The sequence below is a fragment of the Papio anubis genome, chromosome 6 (assembly GCF_008728515.1).
Source record: "Papio anubis isolate 15944 chromosome 6, Panubis1.0, whole genome shotgun sequence".
In the NCBI taxonomy this organism is placed as follows: domain Eukaryota; kingdom Metazoa; phylum Chordata; class Mammalia; order Primates; family Cercopithecidae; genus Papio; species Papio anubis.
In genome coordinates this window covers 28152201-28174468 of record NC_044981.1, presented here as the reverse complement: position 1 = coordinate 28174468, position 22268 = coordinate 28152201, and the positions used below count along the sequence as shown (strand labels likewise).

The window sequence follows — 22268 nt, the reverse complement described above, 5'->3', positions numbered from 1 at the left end:
GGTGTGATCTTGGCTCACTGCAACCTCTGCCTCCCAGGTTCAAGCAATTCTCCTGCCTCAGCCTCCCACGTACCTGGGATTACAGGTGCCCACCACCATGCCTAGCTAATTTTTGTATTTTTAGTAGAGATGGGGTTTCACCATGTTGGCCAGGCTGGTCTTGAACTCCTGACCTCAGGTGAGCCTCCCACGTTGGCCTCCCAAAGTGCTGGGATTACACGCATGAGCCACCACACCCGGCCAGAAATTGGTATTTTTTAATAAATAGGAGAATTTAAAATTCGGTAATATGTTAAATGTTTATATATTGAGTTTAAATACTAACATTTTTCCAGGTGAGAAATACGGATTTAAAATACAAAAATGTGATTTGACAACAACTGTTTTAGTATAGTTACCACAGGATCCCACAGTCTGATTTTTTAAAAAGGTTTCAGGTCTAACCCTGCTTTGGTTTAGTGCCTAATGTGATTAAGAAATTGGTTAGTAACGAGAAATGGGGAAAGGATTCCCTATTCAGTAAATGGTGCTGGGAAAACTGGTTAGCCATATGTAGAAAGCTGAAACTGGATCCCTTCCTTACACCTTAGACACAAATTAATTCAAGATGGATTAAAGACTTAAATGTTAGACCTAAAACCATAAAAACCCTAGAAGAAAACCTAGGCAATACCATTCAGGACATAGGTATGGGCAAGGACTTCATGACTAAAATACCAAAAGCAATGGCAACAAAAGCCAAAATAGACAAATGGGATCTAATTAAACTAAAGAGCTTCTGCACAGCAAAAGAAACTACCATCAGAGTGAAGAGGCAACCTACAGAATGGGAGAACATTTTTGCAATCTACGCATGTGACAAAGGGCTAATATCCAGAATCTACAAAGAACTTAAACAAATTTACAAGAAAAAATCAAATGATCCCATCAAAACGTGGGCAAAGGATATGAACAGACATTTTTCAAAAGAAGATATTTATGCAGTCAACAGACACATGAAAAAATGCTCACCATCACTGGTCATCAGAGAAATGCAAATCAAAACCACAATGAGATGTCATCTCACACCAGTCACAATGGCGATCATTAAAAAGTCAGGAAACAACAGGTGCTGGAGAGGATGTGGAGAAATAGGAACGCTTTTACACTGTTGGTGGGACTGTAAACTAGTTCAACCATTTGGGAAGACAGTGTGGCGATTCCTCAAGGATCAACAACTAGAAATACCATATGACCCAGCCATCCCATTACTGGGTATATACCCAAAGGATTATAAATCATGCTACTATAAAGACACATGCACACATATGTTTATTGCAGCACTATTCACAACAGCAAAGACTTGGAACCAACCCAAATGTCCATCAGTGACAGACTGGATAAAGAAAATGTGGCACATATACACCATGGAATACTATGTAGCCATAAAAAAGGATGAGTTCATGTCCTTTGTAGGGACATGGATGAAGCTGGAAACCATCATTCTCAGCAAACTATCACAAGGACAGAAAACCAAACACCGCATGTTCTCACTCATAGGTGGGAACTGAACAACTTGAACACTTGAACGCAGGGCGGGGAACATCACACACCAGGGCCTATCATGGGGTGGGAGGATGAGGGAGGGATAGCATTAGCAGAAATACCTAATGTAAATGATGAGTTAGTGGGTACAGCAAACCAACACGGCACATGTATACATATGTAACAAAACTGCACGTTGTGCACATGTACCCTAGAACTTAAATTATAATAATAAATAAACAATAAAAATGATAAAAAAAAGAAATTGGTTAGTAACTATAGCCCATAAAAAGTTACCTTATACTGTACATAATAATTTCCATAAAAATTGTTGCTATCCTGGCCTAAAATTTAGTGCAAATCCTCAACATCAAGCTTTTTCCTAACTGGAAATTTAAATATCAACTACAAATTAAAAATTGCATGTTGACTATGTCATTGAAACTCAGGAAAGTTAATGTTCTTAGGAAATAGTCTAATCAAACTGTTATAATCTAGTAAACATCTGATCTTGTTATCTATTGCTGCATAAAATGTTTCTCCAAAAGAGTGGAGAAAAACCACGCCATCATGTTTTGGGCCAGGAATTTGGGGAGGACGCAGCTGAGAAATTCTTCTGTTTCATGTGGTGTCAACTAAAGTCACTTGGTGGTATTCATCTGGCATTATAATTTGTCTGGAAAATCCAAGACAGTTTTACTGCCATGCCAAGTGCCTTGGCAGGGACAGCCAGAAAAGTGGGCTTAGCTGGGCTAATCTTCTCCATGAGGTCTCAGAGTTTCTTTATGTGGTCTTGGAGTCACATAAGGCTCACTTTGGCATCATTTTCTCAGCATCTTGAAGGATTCTTGCAACTCAGTCACTGGAAAGCAGGGTTGGTAGACTTCTTCCATGGTGGCTCAGGACTTCAAGAGCAATTGTTCTAAAAGACAAAAAGTGAAAGCTGCTGCTCTCCAAAGGCTCAGGCCAGAAACCATGGCATAACTTTTGCAGTATTTTATTGGTCAAATTAATGATTAAGCCCACTCAGATTCAAGGGAAAGTGACACAGACCCCACATCTTGATGGGAAATGTCAAAGAATTTGTAGCCATCTTTAATTTTCCACAATACCTTTATCCACCTCAGATTTAAAGTCTGAAGGAAAAATAAGCCTTTTTTGAAATCTTTTCCTAAATAACTTTTTTCTCAATTGTCTCCATCCCCTTTCAACCTCACTAAATAAACCTGGCACAATTATGAGCTAATCAAGTTTATACATGCTTTCATTTTCATGAAGTAACAAAGTGGGCTTCCAATATTACAGTTTTACCTTTTCTCTTAGTCTTTGAGTCCTAGCTCTCAACATCTGCTTTCTTTTCCCTTTTAAGTGCAGTTAGAAGGCTTATCAATATATCACAGGAAACTTTCTCCTTTTTAAATGTTAGAGTTATTTGGTTAGTAAAATGACCGAAAAGTGTAATAACGTTAGACAAAAATTGTTTAAAACAAAGATATTCTAGAGATGCATTTTGTCTGCTCTTTGTCTCTATATCCTTGTGTTTCTCTAGTGTCAAAAGACGGAGATTGGTTTTACTCAGAGTTCTGTCTTAAGCTCTCTTTGTGCTTAGATGCTCTTTTCTTGTGGCTACGTTGCATCTGTGACAAAAAGTTGACTATTTCACCTAGGTCCCTGGGAACTATGCCAAGTCAATCATTCTTGGTGCAAGTTGACTTTTTAAGTGAGACTTTCATATCAGCTTCTTTCAGTAAGTCATGCCAAGTGAAACTTGGAAAACGACTGCATTGCAAAAATCCTTCAAGATGCCTAGAAAAGGACCCCAAAGTGAGCTTGAGGTTCACTTCCAGGTTGAATTCAGGTTGTTGTCCAATAATTTCTCTGTCTGTTGTTTTCTGAGATGTTCTATGGCTTCAGGTGACATTTGAGCCCTGACACGGTGTGAGGAGGGATCTCTCTCTCCCTTCTCCCCAGATGCCCTGAAAGAAGAATCTACAGGGCTGGCAGTAGGGGGCAAAGGGCACTCCAGAAATCTGTCCTAGGCTGTCTTTTGGCACCACACACTTCATGAGATCTCTTAATTGTTTTAACCATTACTGAAAGGTGGAAGGCTCCAAAATATGGATCTCAAGCTAACTCTCTTCTCATGACTCCTAGACCCACAAATCCCTAAACCAATCCGTTAACGAATAGCAACATCTACAGTGTAATGCTCCCTAGGATATCAAACTTAACATGGCCAAGCTGTGCTCATAAATTTCCTCCCAAAATGCTACTTGTCATTTAGTCCCCTGTCTTGGTGGAGGGACCACCATCCTCTGATGATACCAGGCTTCTATTTTTGGTTATCTTAACCCCCATACAATCAATGATGAAGCCCTGATCCATTTTTCCTCCTATTTCTCAATTTCATCCCCTCATATTTGGCATTTTAAAAATCAGGCCTCCCCCGATCCCATTTAATCTTGTGCATGTCAAAGTGTCTTTGAGATGGATTTCTAGAAGTGGTATTGCAGGAACAAAGGGTAAACTTACACATACAATTCTGCTGTGTAGTATTATCTTTCCTACCTACGGGTGGTACCATTTTGCATTCCCACTAGAATGTTAGGAGTTTCTCCTTCCTCTTGAGTAGAGTATGCTGTCAAACTTTTGGACCATTGCCATTCTGATGACTAATGGTACCTCAGTCAGCATAGTTTTTAATTTGTATGTCATATTTTGAGCGAAGTTGAACATCTTTACAGATGTTTAAGGGCTGCTAGCATTTCTTATTCTGTCAACTATTTATTTCTTTTAGCCATTTTCTCTATTGGATTATTGGTTATTCTCAACTTTTAGGAGCTCTTTAGATATTTGGAAAACTAGCTCTTGCCTGTGATATGTTGCAAGTCTTTTTCTTTCCTTATTATTATTATTTTTTTGACAAGCAATACATTTTATTTTCATGTAGTCAGATTTATTATTTTTATGAGTTTTGGATTTTGAGTCATATGGTTAGATAATGTTTCCCCATTCCCACGTGTTAGAATTATTGTTCATGTTCTCTTCTAATACATGTATAGGTGGATTTTTTACATTTAGATCTCAGATCCATTTAGAATTTATCTCCATTGTGATGTGTGGTGGGAAATATAAATCCAGTTTTACCTTTGACAAATGGTTGTCATCCCAGCACAACTTCTAAGTTCTTCATTTCCCTGTTGACATGTGGTGTCCCCTTCATCATTTACTCAATATCCTTACATACCTGGATCTATTTCTGGTCTATTCTTTCTCTCTGTTAATACAATAAAATCATATGGGTATGTTCCAGTATCTGATAAGGCTGACCCTCACCATTGTTCTTTTTCATGGGTTTCCTGGCTATTCTTATTTTCCCACTTGAACTTTATAATCAGTTTATCTAATTCCAGAACAATATTTGTTGATATTTTTGTTGGAATACTAGAGTTGCATACGTATTTAGGGAGGTTTGACCTCTTTGAGTCTTTCTAAGAACCGCATATTGCTTTCTGTTTGTTTAAATGTACATCTGGCCTTTTAGGAGCTTTTTAAAGCTTTCTCCATAGAAGTTTTGTTCATTTCTTGTTAAGTTTATTCCTAGTTTCAATTTTTTGTTGCTATTGTAAATATAGTCTTCTCTTCCATTATATCTCGTAACTCGTTATCATTGATTATTCACATATATGAAGGCCATTGATTTTAGTGTGTTAACTTTATATCTTGCTAATTTACTAAATTATCCTTTTTTTTTTTTATAGTTTTTCCATTGAACCGGGTTTTCTGTCATATAATCATACATCGGCGCATAAAAGAGAACATCAAGAGGATCGTGGATGGCGAAATAGCCGGCAGAAACCAGCCCGCTGGCCCTTGAGAAGTCTGTGTGGAAGAAATCCCTTCGCCACCGCTAAGCGCGGATTTGGGAAGCTCCCCGGGAGAAGGTCTCCCGAGAACATCCCTTTGAGGCATCTCTAACCTCAGAGACACAGAATCCCAAAGTGAATGGAGACGCAAGGGATTTCCCTGTCTTAAGATCAGTTCTACAAGCCTTGACCACCCATCGGGCCGGGGGAAGTGTGGACAATGGCTGAGTAAAGAAGAGGAGAAAGATAAACCCGTTCCGTTTACTCGCAGGTCTGAGAGCCATCATCACCCTTCCTCTCACGTAGACGCGCGGAAACACTACTACCGAGTTGAAAGCCCCTTTCGCCCCCTTCCTAGAGCGGCCGCGGAAGTGCGCCCCACGCGGGTTGGTTCTCAGCCCTCCCGTGGCCGCTTCCGGCCTTTTTGGGTCACTTTTGATGGGTTCCGGGTCCCAAAAGGGTTCGAGGCCTTTAGGGGGGAGTTCTCTTCTGGCCCGGGGGGCCGCAGGTGAGTGATGTTGTGCTCTGTATGCTGCGAGGAGGTGGGCGGAAGATTGCTGTATTCTAGTTGCTGGGCCCCTCGGCTCTGGCCGGTGCAGAATGGACCCTGGTCCTCCCAAACCCAGGTGGATCCGCGGGAAGCTCTCCCTCCCCAAAGTGCGCTGGGAGACTAGGATGAGGGATCGGCTCCCAGTCTGCAGCAATTCCGTGCTGTAAGGCCCATACCTACCTTCCGCGTTTGCCTCGGCGGTGTATCCTTGGGTTCAGCGCTTACCGACATTTCTAGACAGTGGTGGTTCACAGACGCTGGCCGGCGTCCCAGGGCCTTCCTCACTTCAGATTATAATCACAGACCACGAGGATAGAGGGAAGGCTTAAAGAGTAACCTCTTCAGCCTTCTCACTTTATAAATGAAGAATAAGGAGCGGAAAGTTTAAGTCCCTGAGGAAATAAATTTACATGACTTTGTTGCTTTTGTGATTTCATGGTTTCTACCAGACATCTGGACATTCAAAAGATAAAAGTAACTAATCAAGGATGTCCTAACCTTTTATCATTATTGTTTACTTGATCTAAATGTTAGTTTTATTCCATTTGTCTTTCATTTAGGACCAAATGAGAGTAAGTTTACTAACAAGTCTTACTCTTCTTCTTAAAGTCCTGAAACAACTTGGCACCTTTCCTTAGTCTTTCTCTTTAAATTGGTCTAATCTTAAGTCTTTTCTATCAGAGTATTTTTCTGAGTAAGTATCGTACATTAACCTGGAGGCCAGATTTCAAAGATCGTAGTTAAGTTATCAGAATTTGCAGTTTTACTTTATGGTGGAGTTTGTGTTAATAATGATGGCTTATTCCTCAGGACTGTCCAGGAATAAATTTTCCAGGGAAGATCTTACTTGAAACACCGGTAGTTCTGGCACAGCTAAAATGGCATCTACTTGGGCTATCCAGGCCCACATGGACCAGGATGAACGTTTGGAAGTAAAGATAGAGGAGAAGAAGTATACCACCAGACAGGATTGGGACCTGCATAAAAACAACACCCATAGCAGAGAGGTCTTCCGCCAGTACTTCAGACAGTTCTGCTACCAGGAGACGTCTGGTCCCCGTGAGGCTTTGAGCCGACTCCGAGAACTTTGCCATCAGTGGCTGAGGCCAGAGACCCACACCAAAGAACAGATTCTGGAGCTGCTGGTGCTGGAGCAGTTCCTGACCATCCTACCTGAGGAGCTCCAGGCCTGGGTGCAGGAGCAGCATCCAGAGAGTGGCGAGGAGGTGGTGACTGTGCTGGAGGATTTAGAGAGAGAATTGGATGAGCCAGGAGAGCAGGTGAGAAAAAAGATGTGACTTCTGTTTGAGAAAAGATAAATTGTGGATTTCTAGGCCAGAGTGAAGAACAGCCATTTTTTCACAAAGCATGTTTTTTGACAGTTTGATGCATCAGAAAGGGGCATGAGTTTCAGGGAAAGTTGGCTAATGTGGTCCCAACTTATTTATAACTTTTCTGTGGAAGGATTTTATATTTCTCTATTAAGCTACAAAATTCTGTTTGATAAATATGCTGCTCATCTTAGAAAATTTCTAAGACAAGAGAAGGTATCAGAGAGATGAAAGTAGCAGGATGGGAAGCAGTCTCTTGGAGGGGCATCACTCTGTTGCGCAATACAAATAATTAAGAATTAAGGTTTTGCAGATATATCCATTGCTCTGACTCCATTACAGGGTTTTAAAATGGAAAAATTAACTATTTCAGGGGAATGAGATGTGGGAGTACAATGGAAAGTTAGTGAGGAGAGCAGGGTGGGGTTCTGTGTTTCTTTGAGTAGTAGAAAGCCCAGTTAGGTTGGAAAGGTGAATTCTGAGTAGAGGAGTTGAGATAGTGTCCAGGACCTTGAATCTCAACCTCTGGAATTGAGATTTTATTCTGTAGACAGACGCCCCTAACCTTTTCTTCTTGAGTCTAAATGTGCTTTACTAATTGTAAGATGTAAAAGAGAACCAAATTATATAGAACTTTTTTGTTTTGTTTTTAATACTAAAATGAGACAGTGGTTGTCAACCAGTGCCAATTTTGTGCCCCAGAGGGCATTGGCAATGTCTTGGGACATTTTTGGTTGTTATAACTCAGGGAGGTGCTCCTAGTATCTAGTGGGTAGAGAGGACAAGGCTAATGCTAAGCCTCTTACAACACACAGAACAGCCCCAGACAACAGAGAATTATCTAAACCAACATGTCAGTAGAGCCAACACTAGGAAACCCTGATATAAAGAGTTTGAAACTTAGGGAAATAATGAAATGGAAGTATAATCTAACACTGTGATACAAAATACAATAGAGAGGGTAGGAACATGTGGCAAAAAGATCTAAGTTTGAAATAAGATCACGAGGCCAGGTGCGGTGACTCATGCCTGTAATCCTAGCACTTTGGAAGGTCGAGGGAGGTGGATCACCTGAGGTCAGGAGTTCAAGGCCAGCCTGGGCAACATGGTGAAACCCCGTATCTACTAAAAATACAGAAATCAGCCAGGCATGGCGGCACGTGCCTGTAATCCCAGCTACTTGGGAGGCTGAAGCAGGAGAATCACCTGAACCTAGGAGGCAGAGGTTGCAGTGAGCCAAGATTGTGCCACTGTACCCCAGCCTGGGCAACAGAGTAAGACTCTGCTTAAAAAAAAAAAAGAAACAGGATCATGAAAGTGTGATTACCAAGGATGAAGCATGTCTTAGGTAAGAATTGTTTGGAAGTGATGACAGATTAGATCTATTAAATAAAGAAGGAAGAACCAATGGAGAACTCTTTACAGAGCAATGTATTCTAAGCTAAACACTAGGGATTTTAAGCTTGAAAGACTAGTATAATGGAGACACGCCTAACAAAGTTAAAGACTGTAGGAAATAATTAAGTACATATTTACTGTATGTCTGTTTGGACTAGGTACTGTTTTAGGCACTGTGAATGCAAGAGCCAACAAAACACAGGGGGTTGCTATTCTCATGTAGATTCTGGTCTACTGAGGAGAGACAGATAGTAAATTAAAAATCAACAAACCAGCCCGGGCAACATAATGAGACCCCCATCTCTATAAAAAATACAAAAATTAGCCAGGCAGGCACGTGTAGTCCTAGCTACTTGGGAGGCTAAGGTGGGAGGATTGCTTGAGCCCAGGAGATCGAGGCTGCAGTGAACCGTGATTATACCACTGCAGTCCAGCCTGCGAGACACAGTGAGACCCTATCTCAAAAAAAAAAACAAAAAACCAACAAACATACAAGATGTAGGTGGTAATAAATTCTGTTCAAACAACAACAACAATAAAAGCAGAGAAAAGGAATAGTGAAATAAGTGGGGATTGTGCTGTTTTCTGTAGACTTGTCAGAGAAGGCTTTTCAGATAGGTGACATTTATAGGAGAAATCTGAATGAAAAGAGCAAGCCATACAGCTATCAGGGATAAAAGCATTCAGGCAGAGGGTCTTAAAGTGAGAATCTACTTATCACAGTAGAGATGTGTTTGTCAAGGAGGAGATGAAATAAATGCTTATAAGATTATATTATGTCAGAACTTGTAGCAATTATAAGAATTTCGAATTGTATTCTGAGATGGAAAGTCACTGGAGAATTTTGAACAGAAGAGAGACATAATCTGACTTGAATTTTAAAATAGTCACTCTGGCTTCTGTGAGAAAGTTCCACAATGGGGCTGGGGTAGGCATAGGAGTAAAAGTTCGAGGCAAAGAAACCATTGTAGAAGCAATAATAATAAGCAATAATCCAGGCAAGAGATATTGGTGACTTGGACTAGAATAGTAGCAGTGGGAGTGGTAAAATGTGATTGGATTCTGGATGTATTTTGGAGGTAGAGCTTGACAGGGTTTGTTTTTATATAGAATGTGGAATATGAGAGAAAGTAAGTTAAGGATTATGCCCAACTATTTGGTCTGAATATCAGATAGAGTGGATTTGTCTTTCATAGAGATGGTAAAGACTGGGAGAGAAGTGGGTTTGGGGTGGAAGGACAGGAATCAAAAATTAGGGTTTGGGCCAGGCACGGTGGCTCACGCCTGCAATCGTAGCACTTTGGGAGGCCGACATGGGCAGATCACCTGAGGTCAGGAGTTCAAGACCAGCCTGGCCAACATGGTGAAAGCCTGTCTCTACTAAAAATAGAAAAATTAGCTTGGTGTGGTGGCACGCACCTATAATCCCAGCTACTCAGGAGGCTGAGGCAGGAGAATCGCTTGAACCCAGGAGGCGGAGGTTGCAGTGAAACAAGATCTTGCCACTGCACTCCAACCTGGATGACAGAGTGAGACTCCGCTTCAAAACAAAACAAAACAAAAAACAAACAAAAAACAGGGTTTGGACATGTTAATTTTGAGATTCCTATTAGAACCCAAGCAGAAAAGTTGAGCAAACAACTAGATATAATAAACGAATTCAGTGGAAGGGTCTGTGCTAGAACTACAGAATTGGGGCTTTTCAGAATATGCATAGTATTTAAAGCCACAAGATAGGATGAGATCATGAAGGGAGTAATGAGCAGTAGAAACAGAGTAGCTAGAGAGGTACAAAGAATGGGATTCTTAGATGCAGGCAAAAGTAATTTGGTTTTAAATGTGCTGAATCTGTATTGCCAACCAGTTCTTTCTCTGAAAGCACTGCAGGGGGCATCTAATGGAGTTTACAGCTTGATTTCTGAGGCCTGACCAGAGATCCAGGAATAGAAGGCACAGCTCACAGTACTGGCCTTTTCTCCCCGCTTTCTTTTTTCAAAATGTGAGATATCAAAACACCATTTTCTGTACATCTGAGAGAGCATTTTGCTGACTCTGGCTTTTATTCTGAAGACTGAGTCTACAAAATGAAACCGTATCAGGGAAATAGAGGCAGTATATGGTGATTTCTTATTTATAAAATTTAACCTTTGAAGAGAATGGGGGAGTAATTTGAGAGCCTGTTGTATGCCAAGCCCTGTGCAAGGTGCTTTATACAAATGTTATTTATAATCTCAGAGAGAGTAAGTAACTAGCCCAAGGTCACAGAGCTATTAGACTAAGAGAGAGAGTTAGTAATCCATGTGATTCCATATCCCTGCTTTTTACAATACCTTGCTGAAGAAACCTGTTATTTTTAAATGCAAGAGGAAATAGGCCCATGGAAGATGGCAGCCACCCAGTGACTGAAATTGCTGAATAAATGAGTTAGTTAACTGAGGGAGCAAGGGTCAGAGGGAAGCCAAAAGTGATGGGATTGAAGGCAAAAGTAGAGATGTGAGCCTTGAAATAGAGAAGACATCATCCTCTAAGATAGAAGAAATGGAGAGGAGTATGAGGGTGGAGATAGATAAAATGAATAGTAGATGATTTTTGAGATGATTGTGATCTTGGATAAATAGAAAATAAGATAATCTTCCCAGAGAGAAGTGGGATGGGCACCTCAGAAGAGCAGAGACTATTGGGAACAGCTTAGGAATGAATATGGAAGAGATTTCTCTCCTTCCCTTCTTTTCCCTTTCTTTCTTCTCCCACCTTCTTTCTTTTCTTTCTCTTCATTTGTTCCCTTATACCTTTTGTTTTGTTTTGTTTTTGGAGATACAGTGTCTCTGTCACCCAGGCTGGAGTGCAGTAGTGTAATCATAGTTCACTATAACCTTGAACTGGGCTCAAGCAATCCTCCTGCCTTAGTCTCCTGAGTAGTTAGGACTACAGATGTGCGCCCCCAAGCCCAGATAATTTTTAATTTTTTTGGAGAGATGGGGTCTTGCTATATTGCCTAGGCTGGTCTCAAACTCCTGGCCTCAAGTAATCCTCCCATCATAGCATCCCAAGGGTGCCTTTCTTTTTTATTATTTCTCTACATTATTTATCTTTACATATCCCCTTTCCTTTTCCTCTGTCTCTCTTAATGTTTTATTTTACCCTAAGTTCTATCTTATTTCCTCCTTTCTGCCTCTTTCACCTTTTTCTTCTCTCCTTTGTTTTGTCTTTCTCCCTTTCCTTTCTCCACTTCTTTGAGCATAAGACAAAGAAGTAAAAGTGGCACAACCAACATACTTTAGCGGTAACAACAGGAGAAATTACATCTGGGTGTAGAAGGGAAGATTCCCCAGAGCAGGTGACATTTATATTAGCCTTGAAGAATGGGTAGGGTTATGGCAGGCTTATATCTGGGAAAATGGTCATTTCAGGTTTCAGCCACTGCCACAAATGTATACTTTTTGTTTTCTGTTATCAGAGTGAGTCTGTCAGCTACATCTCATTTTCCTCAGGTCTCAGCCCACACTGGGGAACATGAAATGTTCTTGCAGAAGATGGTACCTCTAGGAAAAGAAGGAGAACCCAGTATGCCCCTCCAGTCCATGAAAGCCCAGCTAAAGTATGAATCTCCAGAACTTGAATCCCAACAGGAGCAAGGTAAAGAAGAAAGACCCATCTTGGGAGGAAGGGGAAGATGGGTAACATAGGACACTGGGGCTTTTTTGTACTTGCTACTGTTTCTGATCATTAAAGTCAAAAAGGCCCTCTCTGAATCTGATGGCTCATACATAGACTCTCAGATAGCCTGGTTTGTCACTCTTCAACCCTTACTTTCTTGTATATTCATATTCTTCTAAATTCTGGCTTTAACACTTAATTTAGTCCTTCTGATACATTCTCTCTCTTTATACTGACCTCCTTGCTATTTTTTTTTTTTTGAAACAGAGTCTCGCTCTGTTGCCCAGGCTGGAGTGCAGTGGCGCGATCTCGGCTCACTGCAAGCTCCACCTCCCGGGTTCACGCCATTCTCCTGCCTCAGCCTCCCGAGTAGCTGGGACTACAGGCACCCGCCACCACGTCCGGCTAATTTTTTTGTATTTTTAGTAGAGATGGGGTTTCACCGTGTTAGCCAGGATGGTCTCAATCTCCTGACCTTGTGATCCGCCTGCCTCGGTCTCCCAAAGTGCTGGGATTACAGGCGTGAGCCACCGCACCCGGCCTACCTCCTTGCTATTTTTAGCTTTTATCCTATCAGACAATACCTCTATCTTCCACTTGCACTATATCCTTTCTGCTTCATTAAATAAGACTTTGCTCCATTATGTCTGCAACTAACTTTCAGATGGTTCAAGAAAAAAAAAATTGTATACTTACAAAGAAAAGGAATAACAGGCTGGGTGTGGTGGCTCACACCTGTAATCCCAACACTTTGGGAGGCCAAAATGGGTAGATCACGAGGTCAGGAGTTCGAGACCAGCCTGACCAACATGGTGAAACCCTGTGTCTACTAAAAATACAAAAATTCGCTGGGTGTGGTGGCACATGCCTGTAATCCCAGCTACTTAGGAGGCTGAGGCAGGCGAATTGCTTGAACCCAGGAGGCGGAGGTCGCAGTGAGCTGACATCGTGCCACTGCACTCCTGCCTGAGTGATAGAGCAAGACTCTGTCTCAAAAAAAAAAAAAGAAAAAATAATAAAACAAATTTTACAAAATATTAAAAGTTCATGAATGTGTGAAAGATCCACTACCTTATTTCTACTTTCTCTGTATCTGTTTCATTTTCATTTAATTTTTTAAGTAGGTAAAAATGTACATGGCTCAAAAACAAAATTTTTTAAAGTTATTTAATGAAAAGTTTCTATTCCACTTGATTTTCCCAGCCACCTAGTCTCTTCCTCCTACTCTGAAATAGGCTGTAACTGTTACTAATTTTTTGTGTGTCCTTCCAGATATTTTTTGATGCATATATGTTTTCCATATTGAAACAAATATATTTTCCTCTCTTTATCACTAAGATAGTAGAGTCTTGCATTTTTTATTTCCTAACAGCTGCTTAATATTAAAATGTATGGATACATTTTAAAGGTACAAAAGGTAACATTTATGATCCCTTCTTAGTTTTAGATGTTGAGACTGGAAATGAGTATGGAAATTTAAAGCAAGAAGTTTCTGAAGAAATGAAACCACATGGGAATACATCCAGTAAATTTGAAAATGATATGTCCCAGTCTGCTAGGTGTGGAGAAACTCATGAACCTGAAGAAATAACAGAAGAGCCCTCTGCATGCTCCAGAGAAGATAAACAACCTACCTGTGATGAAAATGGAGTAAGCCTGACTGAGAACTCTGACCATACTGAACATCAGAGAATCTGTCCAGGAGAAAAATCTTATGGATGTGATGACTGTGGAAAAGTTTTTAGTCAGCACTCACACCTCACAGAACATCAGAGGATCCATACTGGAGACAGACCCTACAAATGCGAAGAATGTGGAAAAGCTTTCCGTGGGAGAACTGTGCTTATTCGACACAAAATAATACACACTGGAGAGAAACCATATAAGTGTAATGAGTGTGGCAAAGCCTTTGGCCGGTGGTCAGCTCTTAACCAACACCAGAGACTTCACATAGGAGAAAAACACTATCACTGTAATGACTGTGGCAAAGCCTTTAGTCAGAAAGCAGGCCTCTTTCACCACATCAAGATCCACACAAGAGACAAACCTTATCAGTGTACTCAGTGTAATAAAAGTTTTAGTCGGCGTTCCATACTTACTCAGCATCAAGGAGTTCATACCGGCGCGAAGCCCTATGAGTGCAATGAGTGTGGAAAAGCCTTTGTTTATAACTCATCCCTTGTTTCCCATCAGGAAATCCACCACAAAGAAAAATGCTATCAGTGTAAGGAATGTGGGAAATCCTTCAGTCAGAGTGGCCTTATTCAGCATCAGAGAATTCACACTGGGGAAAAACCCTACAAATGTGAGGTATGTGAAAAAGCCTTTATTCAAAGGACAAGTCTTACAGAACATCAGCGAATTCACACTGGAGAAAGACCCTATAAATGTGATAAGTGTGGGAAGGCGTTTACTCAAAGATCGGTCCTCACGGAACATCAGAGAATTCACACTGGAGAAAGGCCCTACAAGTGTGATGAGTGTGGGAATGCCTTCCGAGGAATCACCAGCCTCATTCAGCATCAGAGAATCCACACTGGGGAGAAGCCCTACCAATGTGATGAGTGTGGAAAAGCCTTCAGACAGAGGTCAGATCTTAGTAAACACCAGAGCATCCATAATAGAGGTGGTCCCTATGTATGTAAAGAGTGTGGGAAATCATTCAGGCAGAACTCAGCTCTTACTCAACATCAGACTATCCACAAAGGAGAAAAATCTGTTTCTGTGTGATGACTACAGGGAAGTTATCTCACAGAGTTCAGGCCGGTGAGAAACACTATTTAGCTTTACAATTATTGGGGTAAAACTTCAGTCACCATTGTTACAGGGAAACCTCAGATATTTAATAAGAATTCAGTACGTGCTGCCCATTGTATTAGGTGCTGTGGAGAACAAGAAGATAACCCCAAACTCTTTTCTCAGAGAGTTTATAGCCTAGTTTGGGATAGATAAGATCCACATATTTAGTTAAATAAGACTACAGGAGAGTAGAATAGATGCACAAGTCGGTGTTGAATAAAAGTGGTACTTTGTAGCCTGTAAGTGCTGTAAATTCTAAAGGACAGGTTACTTTTGCCTGGAGTGGTGAAGAAAGATTTTATTTAAAATAAGGATTTGATGGGCAGACTTAGCAGTCACAAGGGAGAAAATGGGTAAAACAAATGTAAGCCAACTTAAGAGTGCATGTGGTTTGGAAGCATCAGGGAAAAAACTAGCCAACCTGAAGTAAAAGGTTCATGCAAATTGGGCAATCAATAGCATTAAGTTGGAAACAGCTTGGGGACAGACTATAAGAAGGCCAGAATGTGAATAATTTCATCTCATACTTTATAGCACTTTGACATTTACAGAGCACTTTTCTTATTCCTAAAATACCTTGGTAAATCAAAAGCAGTCTCCATTTTAAAAATGAGAATACTCTTGCCTATGAAGACGGCGACACAGCTATAATCCCACACAAAGAAAAAGACCAGTAACCTAAGTGCAGGTCTCTTGACTTCTAGTCCTGGCCATTACACTAGTGATCTTCCAACATTGATGAACATCAAAATCACGTTTGGGGCTTGTTTAACATCCCTGAATCCCACTCACATTCTGCTTCATTAGGCCTAGGATGCAAGTTAAGAATCTTCATTTTTATAGCTCCACAGCTACTTAATATACTTTAAAATTTGAGAAATGTTGAGTTGAATGACAGCTGACTTCATGGCTGTCTGCAAAGTGGGGAAGCCTGAACACAGTCCTGTAAACTAAAGGCCACTGCAGACTTTTAGCACAAGGAAATCCTTACAGGGAACATGTGCCACCAGCTCTTTGGAGTAAACCGGGAATTAGACCCCCATCATGCCAAAAACTAGGGTTTTAAGGTGGTCTTTCCATCCCTTCAGATTTAAGTATTTAAAGAAAAAGAGACAGACCTACATTCCAAGGGTCTTCTGAGTGCAAGGCCTTGTGTTGTTTGTTTATTTAGGGGAGGGCTTGGTGCTCTTCTCTGCTTTACGCTTTACCTTCTTTTGTTTCCCAGATCTCTTGTTACCACTATGTTCTGAATTCCCTAATAATTGCTCTTGAGAACTGATTTACATTTTGTTGGTTTGTATACTTCTTGAGCACATAAAAGGACCCCAAATTAGAGATACTATCCCTTGGGCTTCTGAAAAATGAACCAAAAACTGGTTGACTCTAACCTTGTCTTGCTGAGTAAAAATTCTGCTTTGGATGAGAACCTGTCTTGATTGTTTTAGTGGACAACAGGCAAGCCACATAGAAGTACACATGGCTCCTGATCTGTCTTTTTATTTACAGAAATCATTCTTAATCTCTACTGAGATGGCCTGTTAGTTCCTTCCTTTTCTACCCTGCCACAGCAAACTCCACAATTTCTGGGACTAACTTCCTACTGCACCCCAACACAACTCCAGTCCTCTCTTCTCTTCATACTTCTAGCTGGTCAATGGGTTTGAAGTGGTGAGACAGTGATAAAAGGGGAAGGGGAAAAATAAAAGAAGGGTAATCTGCATTCTTCCTTAGTAAGTCCCACTCCTAATTACCTAATTACACAGTCCTGTGTCTTTGTCCCATCTTCACTCCTGTAATACATTCCCCACCCCCATTTTCTTAGTGCCACTGTCTCTTGCCTCTCTAGCCATAAACCCTGTACAGAATTTCATCCCTGGGTTGGAACTAGAAGCACCCGTTGGTCCTATAGCAATATTATATTTCTAGCTAAGTTGTAAATATGAACACGTATTCCCATAGAAGTCATAATGGTCTAAGTATTATAATTCAGGTATATTGGGTGTCAGATTGGCTTCTGGGATTGGAACTTACATGACTTTCTGTGTGGAAAAACTTGTTGAGTTCATGAGAGAGAAAGGCAAATGAACAGTTGAAAAACAACTTACTCTTAAGTTGAGGACTGCTTAGTTAGGTTTTTTTCATAACCCCAGCATAGGAGTTACACGCATAAGGCACTGAGGCAACTGGGATTGGAAACCTAGTTTTCTTCCTCCAGGAAACAACCCAGAGTGAGCCTGGGAGCTCTGTAGCTATAAGTATGTGAGGCCTATGCTCTACCTAAGTTTACCCTGCCTCCCATTTCTCACATAATGAGAATGCAAACTTGTAACCAAACCAAGGTTCAGCTGCTTGCGGCTCCAAAGCCAAAACTCGGGAGAGAAGAGAGTTGGTGGGAGGAAAAGCAGATTTATTTGGAGAGCCAGCAAACTGAGACGATGGTAGGCTAGTGTCCTAAAGTACCATCTTAAGTCAGTACAAATTTTAGGCTCTTTTTATGTTAAGGGAAAAGGGAAGAGGATAGAGTTGGGATGAAGAGGTAACCTATGACCACAGACATCTGGGTGCCAGCAAGAGTCCAAGGAAGTTGGGAACTTCTTTGTCATTGGTTGGGTCACAATGCTCCTGTAAATCTTTAACAAAACATAGTTATACATACTTCTTTAATCCCAGAGTTTGTTTTTAAAACTACATGATTGCTGTTTTGCATATTATCTCTGCTCTAAAATTAGCCTACATGGAGGAATGGGTAAAGGCTCCTTAAACAAAAATGGAGTTACTTATGTTAGTTCTTGTGCTGTTTCACTGTTAGAAACTCCTCTCAGTGGAGGGGACTTTACTTAATGATGAGAACCTGTGTGAGAATGTTCTCCTTACCAAATATGCTATGCATACTCCTTATCTAATCTGATTTTATAGACTTGTTATCCAAACTGAAATTACTGTTCACAGTAACTTCAGAGCCTCTCTTTTAATCTGACTGCTCACTGGAATGCAATCCTTGTTTTAAACTTGCCTTCTGTTCCTCTCAGTGCCTTTACTTGGGGGTCTTTCCAGCTCATTTTCTGCTTAATATGGTCTGTCATTGCGCACATTCCTCCATTTGCCTTTCTGCACGTGGCTTAATATTTCTTATATACCTAATATTATAAAGGGGCCATAAACAAAGACTCAGAACAATGGAATATGCCGATTACAGGAGGGTACAGTTCATACTTGTTTAAAAATAAATGTGGAGGCTGGGCGTGGTGGCTCATGCCTCCCACCTTTGGGAGGCCGAGGTGGGCGGATCACGAGGTCAAGAGATTGAGACCATCCTGACCAATGTGGTGAAACCCCATCGCCACTAAAAATACAAAAATTAACTGGGTGTGGTGGCATGTGCCTGTAATCCCAGCTACTCGGGAGGCTGAAGCAGGAGAATCGCTTGAACCCAGGAGGCAGAGGTTGCAGTGAGCCGAGATCGCGCCACTGCTCTCCTGCCTGGCGACGGAGCGAGACTCCGTCTCAAAATAAAATAAAATAAAAATATAAATATATGTTGGGGTTTTGTTCTGGTTATTTCTCATGCTTAAATACAGTTGTAGTACCAAAAAATGGTGGAGTGACATGGAATTTCCAGGTAGGCATCAAAGGGGATTAAACTAGCTCTCCAGGATAAAGAGGAAATATAGTAGAATAAGGCTACTAATTGGAGCTAAATTGGCAATATAGGGAAATTTAAGGCCCTGAGGGGCAAATGGAGGATGTGACATGTTAGATATGGAATAGGAGTACTACACTGGGGAGTGCAGTGAACAGAGAATGCTTTGTGATGAAGTCAAGAGTACATTTTATGGATAAAATACAGATGTGGTGTGACAGTGACAAGATCCTAGGAAACCTGAAACCTCTGAAGCATTTTATGTATGTGGATTTTGAAGTAACAATAACAGGGGGTGGGATGGAAAGGAAGAATATGAAAGTGAAGCAGGTCCAAGGTAGAAATAATGGTCATCAATTGTAACAACAGCCAGATAGAAGTATCTGGTGTAAAACTCAAATGAATCATAAAGTTTGCAAATAATATTAAGGACAAGAATAAGATTGACTGGCTTGTCTTTTCTAATTGGTTCAAGGTAAACATGACATTAAGTGTTCAAGGCAAAAAGCATGGAGAGGTTGGGGAAGAGCCAAGTTTCTAAAGTAATGAAAAGTGAAGTGAGTTTCAACTCAGGCTGTGAATGAAAACATAACCTGACAAACTGATTCCAGAGAGTGCAGTGGGAAGGGACTGCAGAGGAAAACAGAATGGGGCCCTCCTTCCAACAATACATTGTATTAAGAGGTTACCAGAGTTTGAGGTATGAGATGAAGCTAATGAGGAAGGACAGTGGGATTCATCAGGGCTCCAAATTGAGACATCTCAACTGTATAATGAGGTTGGTTGTAGAGAGCACTAAGATACAAGAACTTAGACAAGTCTGCACTCCTGTACTCAGTACAGAACTAGTCTTTTTTGTTAATATACAGATTATTTGTCGAGTTGCTATAGTCAAAACAAAGCTGTTCTTATTGACCATTTTTTGGAATTGAGAAAAGGGTTTATTAATGACAATACTCCACACTTATTAACTGCTAAGGGCCAGACATTACTAAATGCTTTACTTACAACATCTCACTTTCAGCTGGGGAAACTGAAATAGATAAGCTAAAACTGCTCAAGGTCCCAGAGTTAGTATGTGGTAAGGCCAAGATTTGAACCCAGGCAGCCCACTTCAAGAGTCCACACTTTTAACTTCTGTGATACACTTCCTCAGTTTATTTCAGTTGAACAAACCATGTGTTGCAGTGGTAATTCAGTGTCTTGAGTAATTATCTGTAAAAACTTTTTATCTCTAGTCAGTATTCTAAAAAATGATTCAGAAAGTCCTGGAGTCCAAACACCTCAGGTAATAGTATTATGACCCCCTCTGCATACCAAATCTTGGGTGAGGTTTGGCCAGCATAAACAGCTCTACTTGTTGCCTGCACAGAGAGGGTGTCACAGGAGACATTCCACTTTAAAAATGGGCTCTTTATGTGAAAAGATCATCCTTCTTAGCTTAGAATCATAAATCACTCTGCATTATTCTCACAGAATAAGGAATATTTGGCTGTCTAATTTAATACAGAAAGATTTAAAGATTTGTCCCCAAGTGTTGATAACCCATGATGGATGTATCTTTAAGGTGAGTTTTTAAAAGTGATTTTATATTAGAAGATACTTCTTGGATTTAAAAATGCACACACACACATATATGTGATATATGATATTTTTCTTTGCTTAAGACTCACCAGTTTTACAGTTCAAATGATGTCCCTCCTAACTCCACAAGGCCAGAATTTGAGCAAATGCTTGTTCAACCTAGACATAATCATTCGATAGCCTTTAATTGAATCTCTTCCTAACTTTTATCCTTTAAACCAAAAAGTTATACCACAGTCACTACAGCAGCTCATTTTATTGGAATTTCTTTGGATCCTCTCCCTCTCAAACATTCTGCGTGTATTTGGTAAGGAGTCCTCACACATTATTTTTTACTTGTATAGTATTTCTACATATATATATTAATGTGTACAAAGTATGTATGAATATTTTTATGTGTTGTAATTTGTATTTTATATATATGGCCTCATGTATATAATATGATGTTGACAGAGCCAACTATGATAAGTGTTTTAAGCTTTTCAGTTGATTAGCCCCCTAGCTTACATTGTAAGACCATCATTTAGAGCCAGCAGTTTTCCCTTGATTTCATGGACAGTTGATTCTCTTCATACACTTTAAAAACACCATTTAGGTGTCTGAAACCCATCAGTCAAGGCTCCCAGAGCTTTCACCTATCATAGTTCAAGTTGATCTCTAGGGTATATGTCTGCTTGTTCCTGCCAGTCATTTTCCTAAGCCCGGTGGCCTGCTTCTGGAAGTCCCAAGAAGGGCTCTATAGTGGAAGCCATTTGTTAGTTCTGATTTATGATTAGTTCATCATTACTCCTTTTCAAGCTTGGTGGGCATATCTTAGTGTTTTGATTTAGTGCCTTAGTTCTGCCTACTTCAGTAATGAATTTAGGAGTAGATGTCTCCGCATTTCATCCCTGATAAAGATTGAGGCAGTTTAGGGACTCTGCAGCTTCCTGTGGCCAAATTCTCTACTTATTCCTGAGATAGGGTTTAAGAACCTGGATTCTAGAGACAGATTGCCATGGTTCGAATCACAGCTTACTAGCTAAGTGACTTTGGGCAAGCGATTTAACCTCTCTTGTCCCTCAGTTTCCTCCTATGTAAAATGACAAAGATAATAATACCAACCCAATGTAGATTAAATTAGTTTACAAAGTGCTTAGAATAGTGCTTGGCACATTAGTGCTTTACAACTGCTATTTTGATTGTTGCTGTGGGCTCTCTCAAATGCATTGTCTCTAGATGCCAGTGCCCCAGGTCAAAATTTACCTTTAACCATGCCGCAGGTTTCCCAGACTGCTGCAGTCCTCCTAGCCCTGGGATAAAAGCTCCCACGCAGGTATACTTTTACTTTCCTGCCTGGAGAACTGATGAGCAGTGGCCAGCAGGGGACACTTACCGCCCAAGCTGGGAAGAGAGATTTCTTCCCTTTTGTCTCCGCCCCTGTTAGTTATCAGAGGTACCTAGCAGCCCGTGCTATATCCTCCGTTTGCCTTCGAAACTACTCTTCCCACGTTCTGCAGCTGGAAGGCCGGCCTCGCGCGGGTCAGACGCGACCCGGCCTGGGACCATGGGCCCCCGGGCTTACCTGACTGCTCAGCTGGAACTCGCGCTCCTGAGCTGGCGCGGGGTTCGGCCAGGCAACCACAGAGAGGAGAAAGCCTCCAGAATCCTAGAGAAGCTGAATGCTGAGACAGCCGTTGACGGCGGCGGGACACGAAAGTACCGACCTTTCTGACCTTTGTGACGGACCTTTAGGAGTGGGGTGGTCCCAGGTTCGTGCACTCTGGCCTTTCAGTGTCTCTGGTGAAGTTGGGCCTGATAGGTTGAGAGCTGCCAGGGGAAATTAAGGGTGACTTCCAAGTTTTGAGGTATAAGGAAAACTGGCTGTTGAGAAAAGGGAGTCTGGGTTCCCTGTTTGGTGAAAGAAAGTTGGGTTCATT

The 22268-nt window shown here is 41.0% G+C and overlaps 1 protein-coding gene and 1 long non-coding RNA gene across 4 annotated transcripts in view; one reads left to right on the top strand and one right to left on the bottom strand.

The window, feature by feature from the left end:
- Positions 1–1723: 1723 nt before the first annotated feature.
- On the bottom strand, positions 1724–21803 carry LOC116275261. The gene is made up of 3 exons (XR_004184256.1): positions 21725–21803; positions 6121–6332; positions 1724–2446 (listed from the first exon to the last, which is right to left on the bottom strand). It is a non-coding gene; the product is annotated as an uncharacterized LOC116275261 (long non-coding RNA).
- Positions 5780–22268, top strand: part of ZSCAN12 (zinc finger and SCAN domain containing 12) — a 61024-nt gene continuing 44535 nt past the window's right edge. For 2 of the 3 annotated variants that reach the window (XM_021937062.2, XM_021937061.2), the window contains exons 1-4: positions 5780–5898; positions 6751–7220; positions 12161–12305; positions 13768–22196. In XM_021937062.2, coding sequence (XP_021792754.1) covers positions 6819–7220; positions 12161–12305; positions 13768–15056 — 1836 coding nt within the window. In that variant the 5' untranslated portion in view covers positions 5780–5898; positions 6751–6818 and the 3' untranslated portion in view covers positions 15057–22196. The remainder of the gene's footprint in view (positions 5899–6750; positions 7221–12160; positions 12306–13767; positions 22197–22268) is intronic. The other variant, XM_021937063.2, reaches the window with a different exon arrangement.